Raw genomic sequence first — 20,581 nt, forward strand, 5'->3', positions numbered from 1 at the left:
CCCCCATGCTCCCCGGGCCCACCGCTCCAGCGTATATGGCCTGTGCATGTTCACCAGGTGCCAACCTGGATGGGTTAAATGCAGAGGAGTAATTTCATGTATCTACATGACAATAAAATCTCAACTTAACTTAAAATATGTGCGAGATCGACTCCCCTGATAAAAGGGAGGGAAGAGAGAAGTTTTACTTACACTCTGGGTTAATCTACGGCTCCACAGGCTAGAAGTTAACAACGCAGAGAAGGACAGAAACTTTCCTTTAATATGATCAGCGAGAACATTCTCTCTTTATTGTATCTTTTTGAAAAACAAACAAAAAAGTATTTTGTAATTCTCTTTTGTTAACATTTCAGTATTCTGTACAGAATAAAAAGAAATAAGCACTGCTTAAGAACTGAGTCTAATCTCAAACTAGGAAAAAAAAAAATTTAAAAAAAATCCCGAAAACAGAGAGGAGGTTTACGATACAAATTAGTAGTAAGACATTGTCTGAAGTGCAATGGCATAGCTCAGATGGGTTAAAAGTGAAAACAAAAAACTTCCAAATAAAAATACTTCTCTATTTTCCAACAAACAGTAAATTCTTTACAGAGTAGAGACTGTATTATCTGATGTATTTAAACCTGTAAAAGCATATTTACAAATAGCCATTATCTTTTATATACTTTTTCTCATAATCACATATATGTCAGCACCAGTTAAAAAAAATAATAAAATAAAACAGAGAACATCAATAACGACAGTTTTTGTTAAAGTGATGTCTACAAACTTGGTCCCGGTACATGATATTTGGAGGAAGCTTTCTGTTCTCTGCCTGAAACGATTTCTAACCGGATCTCAAACTTTTGAAAAGACGGAAACAGAGGTTTTTCTTTTACCTTCTTGCCTCCACTTTGGGGGCGGTAAGCCCCCGGGTGTTGGCTCCTCCATTTCCTCCATTTAACTGGTCCAACACACAATTTAAATGCAAGACTCGTATTAAAGTTCTGGAAGCATGAACGGAGGAGATCAGACTCAACAATCTGAGAGTTTATCCGGTGATGGAGGGGTTTAAATGATTTGACCACCTGCCCCTGATAAAAACAGGGGAGCGCTACAACCCGACACAACAGTCTGCCCTCGATGTTCAGACTCCACACAGTGAGACGGAGGACGTCTGCTTCCAAAATATGACACCCCCCCCCAAAAAAAAACAAAACGCAGAGCCTCTTTAGCAGATGCTGCCAAGTGCAGCGAAGCCTCCAGGACGACGGGCGCGGTGGTTAGAGCTTCTATTTAAAGGGTTGGATTATACAACACCGACAACCATGAGAACAGATGATGACGAGGAGTAAGTTTGATAGAGAAGGCTTTTTGGTTTTGTTGATTACATCGTCGTCCTGAAACTTTCACTCCGATGAGCTAAATACAAAGTAATACAGACACTCTGTCATTCATCTTTTACCCAAGGTCACAAAACAGTTAGAGATGCAAGATGTCAACAAGAACTACTGTATTAAAAACCTATTTGACACGTTAATTACTAAAACATGGGGGCAAAAAGAGTGGACAGCTTGTTGATGATGAATAAAAGCCATAATGCTTTAAGCCTACCGTTTCGTACAGGGGAGACGCCGGCTTCAGTGGAAGCACCGATTATTTTTGGCGCCGACTGCCGTCACACTTTAAGCCAAATCAGCCGTCTGAAGTTAAAAACTCGAGGCTTAGCAAGTGGTTCATTTCTCTAGTAAAGCACTAGAAGGGCGGGTGGGTGGGGCAACTTGTCTTCCTTCACAGTAGTGTTACAGTAAAGCACGGATGTAGTTTGGGTTGAGCCGCGGTGGAAAGCAGGGGACACGGTGGCTGACGACCAGCTGCGTCACAATGGAAGGGAAGGAGGGCAAACACGTTTTCATTAAAGTTTTTTTTTTCCCCCTCTTTTAACTGACAAAGACAGAACCAGCATTACTGTTAAGAGATAAAACATAGATAGTTGGGCTTTCAATTTCTCTGCCTTAAAAAGAAGAAGAAGTCACTAGTGGTGCTTGAATACATTCAGTGCCCAGCGAACGTTCTGCTTCGTGTCAGCATGAAGCTTGTGATGTGGCTTGTGTCACACAGACAGACGGTTTTATGTAATATTAGCTTTGCTAGCTGCCTCGCACACATCCGCACATTCTCCCCAGTTGATGCTTTTTTTGTCTTTTTTTTTGTGTGTGTGTACGTGTGAGTCCAAGTGCTTGCTTTAGCTGCCTATTCTCCCTCCATCTTTCTGCTTTTTACTCCCTTTGTCTCCCTCTACGTGCACACCAATCAGCCGGAGCCACATAATGCAGTAAACGCCCCCGCCCTCAGGTCGGTCGCCTAGCAGAAGTACTAGAGGGCAGAGTTCGCTTGTGTTGCACATCATTTGTTCTGTTGTGATGTTGTTGCACAATTTAAACAGAGAAAGAGAGCGATGAATGAGGCTCTAGAGGGAGGATGGGAAAGGCGGGAGACTCTGAGAGGGTATGTGTGAGGGTAACGCATTTGTGTGTATGTGTGAATTCATATATAAGAGAGGCATAAATCTAAGACAGGAAATGGGAGCATTGAGAGTGCTTTCTACTCCCTTCAGCTCCTCACATAGTTGAGAAATCTGAAATGCTGAGCTGGGTGGCACAAACACACAAACACAAATAAATTGCTGTCTTGAGAACAAGTCTTCCCTCCCCTTCATCAGTCTGCAGTTTTCAATCAGCCCCCGCTGAAGTTCGGGCTCAAAGCGCTGCGGTGTAAACGAGGCTCGCTTTCAAACACCGGAACATGAGGAAAATTCATCTTGTGGAGAAAAAAGTGAAACTAATGAAACACACCTCTTAATCTCTATATTGGTTTTTCATTAATATGAACAAGACATGTGAGAGCTCTTTCCATCTCAAACACACACAGACATACGCACACACACACAAAACAGAACACAAGAACTCATCTGTAACCTTTCTCGTGTTTTACAAAATAAAAACATGCCAGTCCATGTCTTGTTATCCTTTTTGTGTTACTTTCTCAGGATTTCACATCTGTCCCACTACAATGTTTAGTTCCTTCTGTAAAAACGTTCCCCATCGGCTATTGGCTTGGGAAAAATTCCTCCATCCAACCATCGTTTGAGTCCAGCTCTGCCCCTGAGCCATCGCCCAAACCAAAGGCGCCCCCACCTGAGGGCCCGCCCCCATATCCATAGGATGACATGTCCTGATTGGCTGTCCTCTGGTAGCCCTGCGGCTGACCTCCAACCCCGACTCCTCCTGGTCCATAAGGCCCACCTCCTCCTCCACCTGCCCCGATTCCTGGCCCTCCAGGACCCGGCCCAAAACCCCCCATTGCAGACATCCCCTGGCCCATCACCCCCTGGTTCATGCCCTGGTTCATGACCATGGGCCGAGGCTGGTTGGTCCTGGGCTGACCACCCATGTGAGGGCCCATCATGGGGCCGCCCATACCCGCAGCTGGGTTGCCCACCCTGGGGTCCATCCCCTGGCTTATTGCCTGCCCTGGAAAGTGTTGCTTGGCAATACGCGGGGGTTGACCCGGCTGCATCCCGTAGCCCTGGGCAGAGCTGAACCCAACCATGTCTCCTCCCCCTCCTCCTGTAGTCCTTCCGACTCCTCCCCCCATGGCCTGCAGACTCTGTCCTTGCTGCTGCGACCAGCCGCCTGTTGCCATCCCCCCACCTCCTCCTCCAGCTCCCAGCATGCTTTGCAGTCTCTGAGCTTGGGCTTTGGCATTGGGAGGGCCTTTGAGGGGCTGCTGGGCCATGGAGTTCATTAGCATCCCTTGTCCTCCATACCCTCCAGCTCCACCACCCCCAGGGCCTCCAGGCATACCTCCAACCCCAGGACCTGCACCTGCCTGCCGGGGCGGCCCTCCGGCAGGGTTGTGCTGTGGTGGAAGACCCATGGAGGCTTGGACGCTTTGGCTCTGGTGCTGCTGCTGGTGGATCATTTGGCTCATGGAGGGGTTGAGCCCATACAAGGAACCCTGGTTGGTCCCCTGGGTGCCATAGGGTAGTCCCATGTCGGTTTGGGGTCCCACAGAGCCTCCCTGGCCCTGAACAGAACATATCTGGACCATTTGCTGCTGGCTGTGCTGCTGCTGCTGTAGGAGACGTGCGGCCCGAATGCTCTGGGGAGGACCTAAGAATAGAAATTGAGAAGAATTAAAACAAGAAAAGAATTAGAGCCATCTGAAGAGAGAAATCATCAAGAAACTACTCACACCTAAATAACAGAATCGCACAAAGAACAGATCTAATAACTTAATGATGAGGCACAGATTTATATTCTAAGACAAACCATTTACTCCAGAAATGAAGGTTTCCAATCCAATTTGGTTCAGTACACCAATATCATTTGAACACACTCAAGCGCCAACATCTCATTTCCACACTTTGTCCTGTTAAGACGCCGGGAAGTAGCGGAGCTGAGGAGGTCTGCAAGCATGGAAATGGCTCTAAATCCTGTAATAAACCCACTTCTGACATCATTCCACTAATCCCTCACCTCACAGCTCAGACTGAAAATGTAACAGAGGAGTGAAAATTAAGCGGATCACTCACTCCAGGCCCGGGAGACGGAGGAAAAACAGCAGAATTGGAGGTAACAGCACTGCAAAGCTGCCAAACACATTTTACATGTTGCAAATGCAGTGAGCACAGTTATTGGAGGCGATGCCATCACAGTACACTGCAGCCTAACTAACGGGTGCATTTCTTCAGCAAAGTTTCAGACTCTGATGGCTATAAATGGTTTTCGACTTGTCCCCTTTCCTCCTCTTTTAGTACTTTCTTCATCTCTGTGTCTCACCCACTCACTTCCTCCTTTATTCCCAGCCTCGCCCTCTACCTACCGGACCATCTACCGCTTCCTCTTGCTGCCAGCTCCTCCGAACCCCCCCCCCCATATCTCTCCTCTCTCCCACTTCCTTCCTCTCATCCATCTCACTGACTTCACCGGAACTCTGGGGGATCCAGGACAGACAAGTTGCCGTGGTAACAGGCAAAGCAGGAATATTTAATTTAGTTTTTTCCTTTTTTCTGGAGAGCTTGAGGGAAAAGAGAGGAGAAAGAGGCTGGAGAGCATTTGACTTTATGCTGATATATCTGACTGAGGCAGACAGAAGGGACGAGGTTTGGCCTCTGAGGGACGTTTGGTCAGTTATATGCACAAAAATCTCGATACTTTACAAAATCAAGATTATAAAAGAGTCTTTGTGAAACTAAATTAACAACCTATACATGGAATAAACGGGATAAAGAATGTAACAGTTACATTTCAGAGGAGTCTCAATGGAGGAGTCACACATTTGACCTCTAAAGAGAGCATTTGGCAGACAGAGTCTTGACTCCAGTCCAGAACTTACACATCTCAGGCTCCTCCAGATGCTGCAGAAATCGTGGCTCTCAGGTACCCAATGATTTACAATCATTTTGGGCCCAACTTTCTGGTTCATTCTCGTTCATTAATGCAGAACTATTGATTATATTCAACATAAAAAACACATTTAAATGGGAAGACCTGCGTTTTTGGGTTCCACCCTCAAAACCTGCAAACAATAAAACAAAATACTTGTTTTGGATATTGAGAATTGGAGCCAGGAAAGCAATTATAAATAAGCGGCTCAAACCGGATGCTCCAACTATAGATGATCGGCACACTATAATCTTTGAAATCTCCCCTTTTCTTGGAGGCTTCAAGAAGCGAAATTCAGCGAAACCCTTTTTTTTTTTATTAACTGGTCTGTTCTTGTGTTGTAACATTTACACAAAATGGAGTCACTTTGTAGATCTTCTCAAATGTGGATGCACTGTAATACTAATGCAATGTGATTCCCAATAAAGAAAATTAAACAAACATCTTGCTCGGTTTATGACAGTTTATCAACGTCAATGCCTGTGTTTGTGTGTCTCACCTTGGTACTGACTGACTTGTGGATATGGATTCCTCTGGCCCTGGACCATCTGTCTGGGGAGATGTTGCTGTTGCTGGAGCAAAAGATTCAGACAGATACAAATTATTAAATTCCTTCTCTGACTAAAATAAAAGTTTTCAACCTGGTAATAACTCAATAAGATCATCTGCATCTGTTACGAGACAAATCATGAGCAAAATGAGCCATTAACGCCAAGGCTGGGGACTTCTGCTTTGAATCTGCAGAGCCACAACTACAGTCATCGATGGGGGTGGTCAGACCAATGCTGAGTGCTGTGCTGGGCGCGGTTTAAAGTTAACTTGCATCAACTGTGAGGAACTGAAGAAATGTGTTGAGCTAACATCTTGCAGAGATGGCAGGAGATAAGAAATAAATCTTCATGACTAATCCAAAGATATTAAACTACAACTTTATCCATCCATTCATTTTCCTCCACTTATCCGAAGTCGGGTCGTGGAGGCAGCAGGTCCAGGGAAGCCCAGACATCCCTCTCTCCAGCTCCTCCTGGGAGATTCCCAAGGTGTTCCCAGGCCAGATGGATATATATATAATCCCTCCAGAGAGTTCTGGGTCTGCCCCGGGGCCTCCTCCCAGTTGGATGTTCCCAGAAAAACTCCAAAGGGAGGCGACCAGAGGCATCCTAACCAGATCCCTCCGCAAATCTCTAAATTGAGCCCAGCCCCTCTTTGAAGGAAACCCATTTCAGCCGCTTGTATCAGCGACTTTATTCTTTTGGTCACTTCCCAGATCTGTAACCATAGGTGAGGGTTGGAACAAAGATGGAGCAGTAAACTGAAAGCTTCTCCTTTCAGCCCAGATCCCTCTTCACCACAACGGACCGCAGCAGCGCCATAACTACAGCTGATGAAGCCCCCCTCCTTTTGTCCTTTTGTCCAATCAGTTTATTTTTTTTTATAATTTTTAATATTTACTTACATTCAGTCCCTTTGGAAAAAGGACACAGTTGTGCAGTCTTCATTTTTTGGGGACTGGCCTGCAGATTTGACCCAAAAGCTGGTTTATAAAGTCTGACACTGTTCCAGCCATTTATCCAGGTGACATCACAGGTGGATTTTCTTTTCTATAAGTTTTTTTTCTGTCCCACTTTCGTTCTCGGTGCCTGCACTCAAACGTCGCAGCTGGTTCTCAGTCACATCACACAGCTTGCTACCTGTAATGTTACGCTATTAGCTGACAGCATCACATTATCAGCTGATTACTTTGTCAGGCCAAAGGCTGATATTACTGTTATGCTTTTAACATTGTAGAAAACGCTAAATTACCATTCTGATATTTCCACTTACGTGCAACCTGGTCTAATTTAGCCTCCTCTTCTTGGCTATGGCTCTTTGGTTCAAACATTTATGGCTGAATTACCCCAATATTAGAACTGGAAGCTGCATAGTGAAGCCTAAATAGGGCAGGTAGTGTCATCAGCTGATGGGCAGCCGGTTCACCTTAACAAATTCATAGATTCCCACTCACTGAATGAAGCAGAAGTCATAGCTCAGCTATTTTAAGGCCATAGAGGTTGTTAAAAAAATTCTAAATGTACAATTTTGAGAAGAACAGGTGAGTTTTTAGGAGATTAATTACTGCTGCAGTTGGACTTTAAGAGTGTATTTAAGTAAGTGCCAAACTTACTTTTAGAGATTTTATCAAGTAATATTAGCGTCGAGTTATCGAGTACGATCAGTATGTGTGAATATCCGAATGAGTCAGATTTTGGTGTTATGGAGGTTATGCAGACGTTAGGAACAGTTTATACAGGTAACGTCCAAGTGAAAGAAGTTTTGGTAAAGATAAAGTCAGACAGATGTTTGGCACAGCAGATGTTGGTGGTGTTAAAGCTAGATAGATGTTTAACACAGTAAAGACAGATGCTGGTACTGTAAGGATTAGACAGATGTTTGACACTATAGGAACAGATGTTGGTACTGTTGGTTTAGAACAGATGTTTAACACGGAAGAGACTGTACTGCTACCGTTGGGGTTAAATGTTCGGTGCAGTGTGGACAGATACTGGTGCTGTTGGATTTAGAAGTGAGACAGATGTGTCAGAATTAGCACGTGAGCATGACGCCACAAACTGATGGGTGGTCAAACAGGAAGTCTTAAGCAGCCTCGTTGCTCTACACAAACTAGGTAAGAATTATTTGAAAATTTGTAATTTGTTATTCAGAGGTAAAGAAAAAGGAAAGGATTTTCAGTGTCTTCACGCTCAAAACAGTCGGGAGAGAGGTAAAGAAAGACGGAAAAGTTTATACAATACACACGCAACATCGTTCTGGAAGATTCTCCAGTCAGCAGATTACCTGGTGACAGGTAAGGGTGTCAGGATTGGGTATAAAAGGAGCATCCACCAAAGGTTTAGTCTTTCCAAACAGGGATAGGCCGTGGCTCACCACTTTGCGCCAAACTTATGGAGCATCATGAAGAGGCAACAACACCCAGGGACTGTTGAGCAGCTGAAATCTTGGATTCAGCAAGAATGGACACAGATTCCTCTGTAAACTGCAACAATCAGTATCCTCAGTTCCCAAAGCATTAAGAGGCGTCATTAAAAGGAAGCTAATGGAACACAATGGGAAACACGACTCTATAACAACAAATATGAGTTTGTTGCTGCATCAAATTCTATATTTTTCTTTATATTTTCTAAACACAATTAATCTAGTAACTGAAAAGAATCTCATTTGTACTTGTGTCTGTATAATAAAAGGTCATATTTGATTGCAACTTAGAAAATTACCAAATTTTCTGGAAATGGGATCTCTTCCATAAATATGCACAATCAATTTATAAAATAATACATTTAAAACATGCCTTTGTTGACTGATACTGATGTCGAGCTGATGTCGTTGTACATCCAACAATGAAACATTTTAAGGGTTTTGTCATTATTAAGCACTCTGGTCTCTTGCAACAATATAAGCAGCTCCTGAACATGTGCATTGACATTTTGCTCATCTAAATAAAGTATATTATCCAGTTAACAACACACAATAAAGTTGGGGTTTCAGTTCAGACAGCTATGTTTGTGTTTCTGTGTGTTTTTTGCAGATCAAACAAAAAGCAACATAGTAGGTGGTGACTTCAGAGATCAGAAGTCTTTAACACTCTATTCTCTCAGAGTGAGATATAAAAAGAAAACACCACATTATCACAACAGGCAGCATGTGCCAAAAAACACACACACACACACACACACATACAAACACACGAGTTACGCAGATGAAAAGGAGCGGTGAGGAGGGGGCTGGTTGTGAGTAATTATACGTGTAACCAGACAACAGTAAAGAAGACAGGATTAGCTGCTCCTGTCAGAGCTGCAGACACAGACAGATAAACATGGATGTATGAACAAACATGGCGCACACACACACACACACACTCACAGTTTAATGCATGGCAAGTCCATCACGCGGGCTGTCCTGCTTTTTAATCACCATAGTAAACCTAACCTAACTGTCTTGAGCACAAACTCACCTGTTTCGCCAGAAGTTGATGCTGCTGCTGTTGCCTCTGCTCCCTAAACAGCTGCTGCTTCTGGTGCTCCATCATTTGCATCTGTACCCTCTTCTCCTGCTCCATCGCCATCATCTGCTTCATCATGGCTGTCTGCTGCTGGTTGGCCATGTAGCCCGGAGGGGGACCTGACCCCTGGTTGGGCCCCACCCCAGAGGCAACACCCCCAGCAGGGTGAGGAGGTGGTATGGCCCCAGGTGGACGTGACATTCCCACCACACCTTGCTCCTGTACATAAAGACAGGAGGAAGCAGACAATTAGCCAAATCAAGTCATAGACAGTACCACTGTCACATTATCGACCATTCACATGCCTGCCCATTGAATACGAGGCTACAGCTGCTGGATGGGAAAAAACTAAACTTTTCTCCATCGAGTGCTAACAAATGCTAACCTCAAGCTAGCTCTTTACACATTCATAAATCACTATATCACATGAGAGGCTGCAGATGGCAAAATAAGAAAAGAGAACCTGTCGTTTTTGCTTGAAAACATCAATACATCTTTTAAATAGCTGCTGATTTCATTTCACTCTTTACATATATCAAACAGAGCAGTTGGCAGTGTTTGCTAAAAGCTAAGCTAGTGTGGATCCAACAGAGCGTCATATTTTCTGTGAAGACAAAGAGGGTGATCTTGTCGTTCCTACTGCACTGAAGCAAGGATCCGTTACACCAAAAACTTACCACAACTCAACCTGTGACAACAGGGTTTAGATTTTTCTAAATGGGCATGGCTTAAAGGTGGGGTCTGTGATGTTTTCTGGAGCATTTTTTTTTATCATATTGTCTGAAAACCTCCTCACGACCCCATTGCACCCACTAAAATAGAATGTTTGGAAAAAAAACTAAATCTTTTAGTCCATTGTAGAGGGTGTAGCAAGAGGAAATGTCTGACCAATAGAAGTAATGATGAGAGTTACTTCTATTGGATTCTGACACGCCAATCAATCGTCAGCCCCCCCTCCCCCCTGCGCGTTCAGGGTGGTCAGGTTCTCGTGACTCGTTCATATTGAAGGCGTGGTTTCGAGGGGTGGGCTGAAGGGAGAGGCAAGGTTGTGTATTTTCAAAAATATAGCTTGCAGGAACCGTTTTTCCAAGATCTCAGACCCCACCTTTAAGTGTCGTGAATGCTGAAAGGATAGATAAAAGTAAATTTAGGCATGTATTGTATGGCGGTAAGTGGGATGATCAGTAAATATTAAAATTGAGAAGCATCCAGGCTATATTTGGGTGACACAATTAGCTGAAAATACCTGTTTGACGTCAGTGTTCAGAAGATGTTAGCTGTGTTTACATCTATCATATATCATCAAGAAGAAAGAATGCACTGGGGAGCTCTGAAAAGGGACTGGTAGGCCAAGGAAGACCTCCTCTGCTGATTACAGAAGAATTCTCACGACGGTAAAGAATAACCATCAAAGTCCTGTCCAACAGATCAGAAACAGTCTTCAATAGGCAGGTGTGTCTTTGTCAGAGACAATTATCCACAGAAGACTTCATGAACAGAAATACAGAGGCTACACTGCAACATGCTAAACACTAGTTAGCCACAAAAACAGGATGAACAGATTAAAGGAGGCTGCAGTGGTCTGGGAATAGGTGTTCTGGGCAGACGAGACCAAGATAAAACTGTATCAGAATGATGGCAAGAAGAAAGTCTGGAGACCAAAAGGAAGTGTCCAAGATCCAAAGCAGATCAGCTCCTCTGTTAAACATGGTGGAGGGGGTGTTATGGGTTGGGAATGTATGGCTGCCACAGGTACTGGCACCTTTATCTTCATTGATGATGGAGCTACTGATGGCAGCTGCACAATGAATTCTGAGCTGGATAGAAACATCTCATCTGCTCCAGTTCCAGTAAATGCCTCAAACTCATTGAACGGAGCTTCATCCTGCAAGGAGATAATGATCCCAAACGTCCTGCTGAGGCAGCAGCAGAGTTTATCAGAGCTGAAACATGGCCGAGCCAGTCACCTGATTTAAATCCAACTGAGCGTGCGATCTATATGCTGAAGAAGGAATAGGCAGGAGCTGATGTCAAAATGACTTTAAATTAAAGTCTGGAATGTGCACTTTAATCACATCTGAATTGCTTGATTGAGAATTTTACACTAAGGAGCCGAAGGGGAACTCAAAGAAAAATCTGACTTTGTCCCCAACGTTATGAAGGGATCTGCAATATATAACCTATTCTTAACCTATTTCCCCCAAAACTTAAAGTATCATCCCTTTAAAGACTACCGTATTCCCATTTTTGTGGTTACCGGGGTAAAACCGAACATAAATGAGCCAAATTAGCCTCTAATCATTTAACAAAGTAATTTCACACAATGAATACCACCTCCTGAGTGTCATCGTCACTACCCTTCATCACAAGCGAATGCCACACAATAAAACCAGGTATGCAAAGACAGCAATTACAAATACGCCAGTGACAGGTTTTACACAGTTTGTGTACGGTGCTTTTCTGCTCACAGAGGAACAGTAAAGAAAGGCAGGACTGCTTGGAGAATCAGCGAGTCGGGCCACCCTGAATCCTCCCAATAGGGCAATGGTTTGTCCTCGCTGCATACATTATCTCCTCATTAGCATATAAAGAGCACTTCCCTCTCCACTCAGCCGTATGCTAATCTCTAATGGGATGAAATGGCCTGCTCTGACCAATGGGAGTGGAGTGTTTATGGATCTATTAAAGGTTAGACAGCTGAACGAGAGTGGACATCGTTTAGGCCCGCCAGCAATAGCAAAGGGAAAGACCCGAGAGGAAAGTAAAGAATGAATCAGGCTATTATAGAGTGTTTGCACACATAGAAATACAACAACACACAACCAGACAGAGGAGCTCAAACTGTACAACAAATCACATTTAACTGCAGGGAAGAACAAAACAGCCAAAGTGGGATTATGGGAAAGTATCACAGCGTTGGCTGGATTCTCAAACATACCAACATACTCAATATGTTTTGAAACAGCCAAAGCCTCATAATCCGCGTTGAGGCTCTGCTCTTCTTACAACAGAGTTAGGTTGAGATAAACCTCATATATTAGAGCAGAAAAACACCCTGTAGAGCAAACAGAATCGGCCGCTCAAGACTGGCTCACCAGACAGGGAGACCAGACTGATCGATGCTCAGAGATACGTGTCTCATCTCCGGTTGGCATGTTTCTGCCCGGATGGCAGCGCAGCAGTCAGAGGATGTAGGAGATGAGCAGAGATGAAGCAGAAGTTGCAGTATGAGGAAATGACCAACGGGTGGCAGTGATGATCTTTGAGCTCATATACTTTTGTGTGTGTGCATGTGTGAGTCTCACTGGCCTCCTCTCAGCAGATGGCTCAATCATGACGGTTCAGATCTACGATCTTTCCCTCTTTCTCTTTTCTTTAAACACCCCCCCCCCCCCACCCCCCCCCCCACCCCCACCAAACTCCTTCCTCCACTCTTTCTTTGGTTCTCTCAATCTGTAAAAAAACAGGGAGCCCTGAGTCATGTCCACACGACCACAAATGGACAGAAGATAGATGGATTAGAGAGAAAAGAGGAGCGAGGTCTCAAAGAATTAAAGATTTTGGTGGAGGTAGTGTGTGAAGAAAGGATGACCGCAACATATACACACTGTATATGGTCATATAAAGACAGGCAGAAGAGGAAGGCACTTGAAGAAAATGAGGAAAAATGAGAAAATGAATGGTAGCAGTATCAGTGTCATTTCAGTTTTAACAGTAATTTGCCGGAGCGTTGCTAATATACAGTGAATTGAATGTCACGCCAATAAAGTTCATTGAATGGGAAGCAGGTATCCTCTTCAGAGTGAAAAAGCAAATTAGACCAACTGAAGGGAAGAGGAAACGGCGTGTGTGAGCAGAGAAAGGAGGGAGGAGGGCAGAGTAAGAGACAGAGGAGGAGAATTTGAGAGTCAATCTCGTTTTGGGAGAAAAATCAAGAGGCAGCTAGGAGGTGACGAGCCATAGAGGGGAGGAGAGGAGAGCAGGTACCCTGGCAACAGTTGCTGCGGTGAGGAGCAGATGGTGCTCGGAGGAGCGGTTATGGCCGCCGTGCCTGGTCACCCTTAGAAGTGCTGGGCAGACCCAAACAAATATCACATACAAACACAAATGCACTGATTTACCCTGTAATAATTACTTTCTTTGATTTCTTTTTTCTCTGTTTATCAGACCATCATACATTCTTTGTCTTAACTCAGAGCCACCCTTTATTTTGTCGTACTGCATCTGTATTTTGCTTCCAAGCAGCCAGACTTTCTTATAATCTTTTAAAATGGGCCTGAGCTATATTTCTCTCAAAGATTTTCCTTGTATATTTGCTGCTTTTTGATCCATTTTCAGTCCAGTCCTTGTACCTGGTCATTTTATTTGTTAAGCCACTTAACTCTGACCTGTGAATTATTCAAGAATAAAAAAAGGCTCCTAACTCAAGGGATGAACCAGTGTTGTGTTGACACATAACAGACAACTTAGCAAAGAAGCCGTTTTAAATTGGATCTTTAGGCACTTTGTTCCCAGCAGCCTGTCACAGAGACACATCATTTGTTCCCATTTCTTTAGTTGCATCTATGAAAAACAGCAAAGATAACACAGTTTGACAGACAGAAAATAGGATTTCTGCAGCAACAAGGTGATTCCCAAAGAGCTGTTAGCTGAAAACTTGGCATATCTCAGCATGGTGTGCAGTGTGTCCTTAAAACATTTGAGGAAACTGGACAAGTGGAGGACAAAAGAAGAAGTGTCAGGCCTAAAGAACTATCTACAGCAGATGAATAGGATCTGAAAGTGATGTCCTTAAGAAAGAGGAAAAAATCCAGCAAAGACCTGACACAGGAGCTGAGAGATGCATCTGGACCTTCAGCTGATCCATCTGCTGTTGGCCCAAGCCTCATCAGAAATGGGCTCCATGGAAAGGTGGCTGTCAAGAAGCCGTTCTTAAGGAAGGGAAACAGGGAGAAAAGGCTGAGCTGTGCCAAAGGACACAAGAAGTGGACTGAAAATCAGTGGCAACAGGTCTGATGGAGGTATGAATCCTCCCCAGAGCCCGGAGCTCAACATTACTGAAGCAGTGTGGGATCATGTTGGCAGAGAACGGAACAAAAGGCAGCCGACATCCAAAGAAGAGCTTTGGGATGTCCTTCAAGAAGCATGGAGAATAATTATTTTCTGTATTTATATTTATGTTCACACGTTTCAAGAAACCTCTTCAACTATTTCTCATTTTCCCTTGAAGTGATGGGTGGCTCAAGACTTATGCTAAGTACTGTAGCTTAATAATGCATTAAAGAGCATCCGCAGTATGTTCTCTCTTTTAGCCCTGTCCATCCAACTCTTCTTATCAGCTTCTCTCTCTGCTCCTGAGACCCTTCATTCTGGCACCTCATACTGACCTCCAGGCAAACTCTTGACTAAAACAGCTCGCTACAAGAACCGCAACAGCTTCTGTGAGCCACAGCTTCGTAGGTTTAAGGCAGAAAAATAGGAAAAGAGGATGAAACAAGAGTTGAATGTATTACAGGTCACTCCGGAGGATGTGTGTGTTTGTGTGTGTGTGTGTGTGTGTGTGTGTGTGTTAGAGCCTGTCAGTTTTATTAGGTTAGGAGGCATGGACAGCCCAGGTGATTGCATTACACTTGAAGTGAGCGGAAATGTGTGTGTGGATGCATTGTGTAGCAGAAAGATGTGTTCACTGTGTGTTTAAAACTGTATATGCATCCAGTGGTATGATCAGCCACTCACCAGCTGAGATGAATCCCACAAGGAGTGAGATTAAAGGTTGCACTTGCTACTATGAAATAAGACACAACAGCCCTAAATACAGACACCCATACGGGAACAACAAAGACAAACACAGACTTAAACAGCACAACATGACGCCTTACAGTTTGCGCATAAAGCAACACACACACGCACACAGCCTGTAGGAGCAGCGGCGGCTGGCAGCAGAGCGTTGGGTGTGTGTGTGCTCTCCAGAGTGCCTCACATCTGTCACCCACTTGTGTGAGAAAAGACAAGGGGGGAGGGTGTGAAGAGAGAGGACACACAGAGTGAGGGTTGGATGGATGAGGAGACTCTCACAAAGACTACAGCTGCAATCAGACGGTGAAAAGAAAGTGCATCTGCCTACGCGACGTCTCAAGTCTGCATTCAGATCGGCAGAAAAGCTGCAGCAGAGATGCAGCTGGTGATGGTTTGTGGTGCGGGTGCACGGAGAGTGTTTCAGCCGTGTCTATGGTTACTGTGGCCGGCTGAAGGTCAGATTTCTCTTTCACAGCCAAAGCTCATCAATGCCTCAACGTCCTTCAAACTCACACTTACACTCTGACCCTTCTGGTTATGCCTGAGCAGTGAAGAAATATGCTAATCCAACACACGGGCAGGGAGATGACTGTTTTCTGCATAGAGAGTGAGGCTGCTGCACTTGAACTGAGTAGAAATGTAGAGTCCAAGTATCAATGTAAAGTAACAAAGACCATCCTCTTTTAATTCTCCGGTGATATGTATCAGGAGATGATAAAAACCTGGTCTTTACCAGGTGTTAAAATGAGGGAAATACTACCTCAGATGAACAATAACACATAACATATTACACCGTGTCATTATTTACTGAAGAAAAACTGAGACACAGTGTGAAAAACTAAGTGAACCCCTGATCCGGCAGCTTGTAGCAGCAGCTTCAGCAGCAGTGAGCTGAAGTAATGGTTTCCTGTGGGACGTTATCAGTCTCTCTCATGGTTGAGGAGGAATCTTGGCCCACTCTTCTTTCCAGCGCTGCTTCAGCTCATTGAGGTTTGCAGCATTGGTTTCTGCACAGCTCTCTGAAGGTCCCACCACAGCATCTCAGTCAGGCTGAGGTCTGGACTTTGACTGGACCATTGCAACACCTTGATTCTTTTCTTCTTCACACATTCTGTTGTAGATCTGCTGCTGTGTTTGGGATCTTTGTCCAGTTGATGAGCCAGTTTCAGCCCAGCTTTAGCTGTCGGACAGACGGCCTCACATCTGACTCTAGAACACTTTGGTATCCAGAGGAGTTCATGGTGGACTCAATGACTGCAAGGTGCCCAGGTCCTGTGGCTGCAGAACAAGCCCAGACCATCAGCCCTCCACCACCGTGCTTGACAGTTGGTATGAGGTGTTTGTTTCCCAGATTGATGGGCAGCAACAATTGCTTCTCTAAGATCATTGCTGATGTCTTTCCTCCTTGGCATGAATACTCCAGACCAGCAAACTGACAGAAAACCTGCTTTTATAGAGGTGCTCAAACTTTCTGATCATCAATTAATCAAGCATAAGATTAAATTACATTTAATGCCTATAATTACTTCACACAACGACTCTAGAATCAATTAAAAATTGCACCAACGTGACGATATATGGACTTTTTTGGGCTAGCTTGGGTCATATTTACAAGTGCTGAAGCCAGCTAACCAGTGATCTGGAAGTGGTGGTATTAGCATCATATCTGGCACTCTACAGGCTGGAATCTTTGTTTCACAGCAATCTGAGCAACAATTTGCAGGCAGAACTTTTGCACAGCATTATCCTAAATCCAATGAGAAGGGCTCAAATAGGGATGCAGGCCATCTGTACAGGCAACAGTGAGTCTGAGTGCAGAAACATAGTTTTGAGGTGATTCAGAGCATGCAAGCAGGGAATTTTTGATTGTGAGGGCAGAGTTTTCGTCCAGGGACGGTGTTTCTTTATCCTGGGTTTAGCATCAAGACAATTGTGATTCGTCCGAAAGGTACGTTAAAAGATAACAACTTCCTGCGCGTGTTTAAAAGTGTGTTTAATGTGAGCATGTGAAGCCAAAGACTAAACCAAATAAATACCTCATTTCATAAAAAAATAAGAGAAAAACAAACAAACAAACATGCAGAGTATTGAAGGTCACGGTTAAAACATCAGTATTATGTAAGGAATGCAGCACATGCTGACTGATTTATTAAGTCACATGCACATGTGAAAACACACAAACGCACTAACCCCAAGCAGATGGTGGAGCCAGACCTCGCAGTACTCAACTATCCCCACAGCGCCACAGGTAAAGAAGACATCACTTTGACACATACTCGCACACAGAGTTGTGTTTTCATCACTTCAGAGGGCCTTACGTTACCTTACCTACAGTTCCTGCATCCATTCCCATACACTAACATAACAAAAGCTTCCTTTTTGTTCTTAAAACCAAGTTCACTTCCCAAACAAAGTCTACATGCACAGTTGAGTTGAGCTATAGTTGCAGTTCTAATTCGCTGGTATAATGACAGTTCTTACTTTCTCTGTGGGAGATCATTGTACCTTTAAGCACAGCTGAACTCGCGTCGTCTTTAAGCTACTTGAACGGTAATATTATCAGATGATGCTGTGGTTATAAAAACTGGACTTTATTAGAGCAGAGCGACAGTCTGCAAAAGCGACCGTGAGTCCACACGTGCTCTTAATTTTTGATTTTCAGTCACAACTTCTGACACGTTTAGCCATCTACAACATGGCAGCTCTGAGCTAACAGTGCAACAGTACGCGTTCATTCATTAATTCGTCTTAAAGTATTGGTGAAATAAAGCCAGATAATGCCTTATTTAGAGGCTGTATTGTCTCTGCCCTGTTCTCTCCCGTTATATGGATATACACGGATCTCGAGTGATCGAAATATCTTCCGAAGGACGCCGACTTTCACCAAACTGTTATCGGTGAGTAGATGAACGTATTTTATGCCAGAAATAAGGTCCAGGTTTAAAAAAAAAAAAAACGAACTTCCTCTTTAATGTGTCAACTCAACTGTGCAAAGTAAGCGTGCTGAGTGATAACTTAAAGTGTGATTCTGAAGACATTCACCCCACTCCCTAAAACACAGGCACACACACACACACACACACACACACACACACACACACACACACACACACACTTACTCAGTTTCTCCCAGAGGGGAGTTATATTTAAACTGCTGGAGAGGAGTCTTGCTCCCCACAGAGGTCTGTTTAATCTCTAACATCTCTCTGCTCTAAACCCTAACTGGCCTATTTCTGAATCTCCTGAATCTGCACACTCACACACAGATAATTTCAGGGGGCAAAGTCAAAGTGAAATTCACTGCAAAATCTCCCGTCACAGAGTGAAAAACAAAGAGCTGGGTTAACAGGGTTTTTTGGGATCATCCTAAAACCATAACCGAACCAACGTGATGCCATGCAGGGACACTGTGAAATGCATGTGGGCATGCAGGAGTGGATCAGTTTAAGTAAATGAATCCCTGCAGCATGAACGTCGTTTGGAGGCACCGGGCTTAACAAAGTGATTTCTCTGCAGACACAGGATGCCACCCACAGACAGCACACAGCCTGGAATGTCACTTCACGCTCGTTTGCAATCATGTAGCATGAAATTCTTTAAACTATGATTTCCACAACAACAATCAGAATGATTTATGTTTATTTTTACAGCCAGTGACAAGTGACGTGGACAGAAACCTTGCATATACATAATTTAGAATCATCTATCTAGGATTGTTGCACGTGTTTTAGGCACCACACGGAAACTAATTCCCACTTCTGTCAACATCATAATATCGTGGATGGATGGCTGTATATAAGAGTGTGGATGGTTTTACTGACAAATTTATCAGTTGTGTTGATTCAAATTCACACTCGAAAATTAAAAAGTAATTTTGCCTTAAGCTAGACTTGACACTGCTTACTTTTGAAAGTTATTAATCTTTACCTCGCTTTTAGTGGGGATTTTTGGCTCAAATAAAGTCCCATTCAAAATATGTTAACGCCACCCATGAAATACTAAATCAATAAACTCTTCTAACGAGTCATTATGTCATCCTTTGAGGCTTCCGCTCCATCTGATGAGTGCTTCTGAAAATAAATTCCATGATTAAGAAGATATTTGGCCTCAAATACTGGGATTTGGGGCTGTGATTGCCCTGACTGACAAGGACTAGCAAGGGAGAGTGATTTACAGATGAATCTGAGCCACGTGATAATGGCTTTGATACCTTACCGTTTTTCAGAGACAGTTCTGGCATATTAAAGAGGCTCCATATCTATTTATATCTCAATAGTTCTACTTTTAATGGCTTGTATAATCAGTTTTGGTGTGCACGGAGCATATGTTGGTGGAGGTACCAGCTCATGGTGAAGCTGAGTGCTTGAACAGACGGCAACTGGACCTCTTTTCTTAGATATGGAAGGTTAGAATGGAAGAATCGTCAGATCAGAGGTAAAATGTCCAGCCGCACTCTATTCCACCACTTAGGATTGTACTCAAAGTTAATTTTAAAAGGCATTACTGCCTCATTAAAGTACTAAATGCTAAATTAAATGGTGCAATCATTAATTTTCCGTTAATAATCTCAACAATTAATTGTCTGTTTCAGCCCCAGATTTCGGTGTAAAACATCTCCTAACCTGAAGGTTTCCCTCTTGCCAACACATTTTTGGCTTCCGTATCCTCACCTACATGCACGACAGGAGGAGGATAACCGGCGGCACGATATGACGAGCAGCGAGAGGACAGAAGATGGAGAAAACCGTGGTCATGACAACGAGCCGGGAAGTTGAAGAAGGCGAAGGGGAGCGCGAGCAGAGCAAAGGGATGAGATCACTGGTGGCCGGGAAGCGACTGAGGCGAGCAGACGAGGGTACCACCCTGAGAGGGACCAGGTGCTACTGTAAATCACCCTGGAAACGGTCGCCATGGAGACCTTAAACACACAACGGGCGGGCACTCCGGAGGGAAAGCTGCGTGTGAGGACGTGCATGAGTGTTGGTGAATGAGTGACTGATGTAAATGTGTGTGATCTAAACTGGGAGATATGTTTGTGCGCAATAAGAGATGGGAGAGACTGGCGTGTTTTCTGCGTAATCTAATCATGGCGGCTGTGAGTGGAGCATCAGAGTGACGCCTTCCAGTAACAGCCGGTGGACTGCTCTTCTTCTTCTTCTTCTTCTTCTTCTTGTGTCTTCTCTGCACCTCCCCGCCTTGTGCCCGTATAATCACATACATCCGTTGGTGTTTAGTGTTTGTGCTCATCAACGTTAGGAGTAAGAGAATTAAACCCTGTGAAGTGTGTGGGCACCTGTGC

General features: G+C 44.0%; 1 protein-coding gene across 1 annotated transcript in view; it reads right to left on the reverse strand.

Annotated features, from left to right (window-relative positions):
* Nucleotides 1-264: 264 nt before the first annotated feature.
* Nucleotides 265-20,581, reverse strand: part of maml3 (mastermind-like transcriptional coactivator 3) — a 126,035-nt gene continuing 105,718 nt past the window's right edge. The window contains exons 4-6 of the mRNA XM_075463499.1: nt 9,439-9,705; nt 5,929-6,001; nt 265-4,154 (exon numbers count right to left, since the gene is read on the reverse strand). Coding sequence (XP_075319614.1) covers nt 3,088-4,154; nt 5,929-6,001; nt 9,439-9,705 — 1,407 coding nt within the window. The 3' untranslated portion in view covers nt 265-3,087. The remainder of the gene's footprint in view (nt 4,155-5,928; nt 6,002-9,438; nt 9,706-20,581) is intronic.

Source organism: Odontesthes bonariensis, chromosome 4 (assembly GCF_027942865.1).
Source record: "Odontesthes bonariensis isolate fOdoBon6 chromosome 4, fOdoBon6.hap1, whole genome shotgun sequence".
Lineage (NCBI taxonomy): Eukaryota > Metazoa > Chordata > Actinopteri > Atheriniformes > Atherinopsidae > Odontesthes > Odontesthes bonariensis.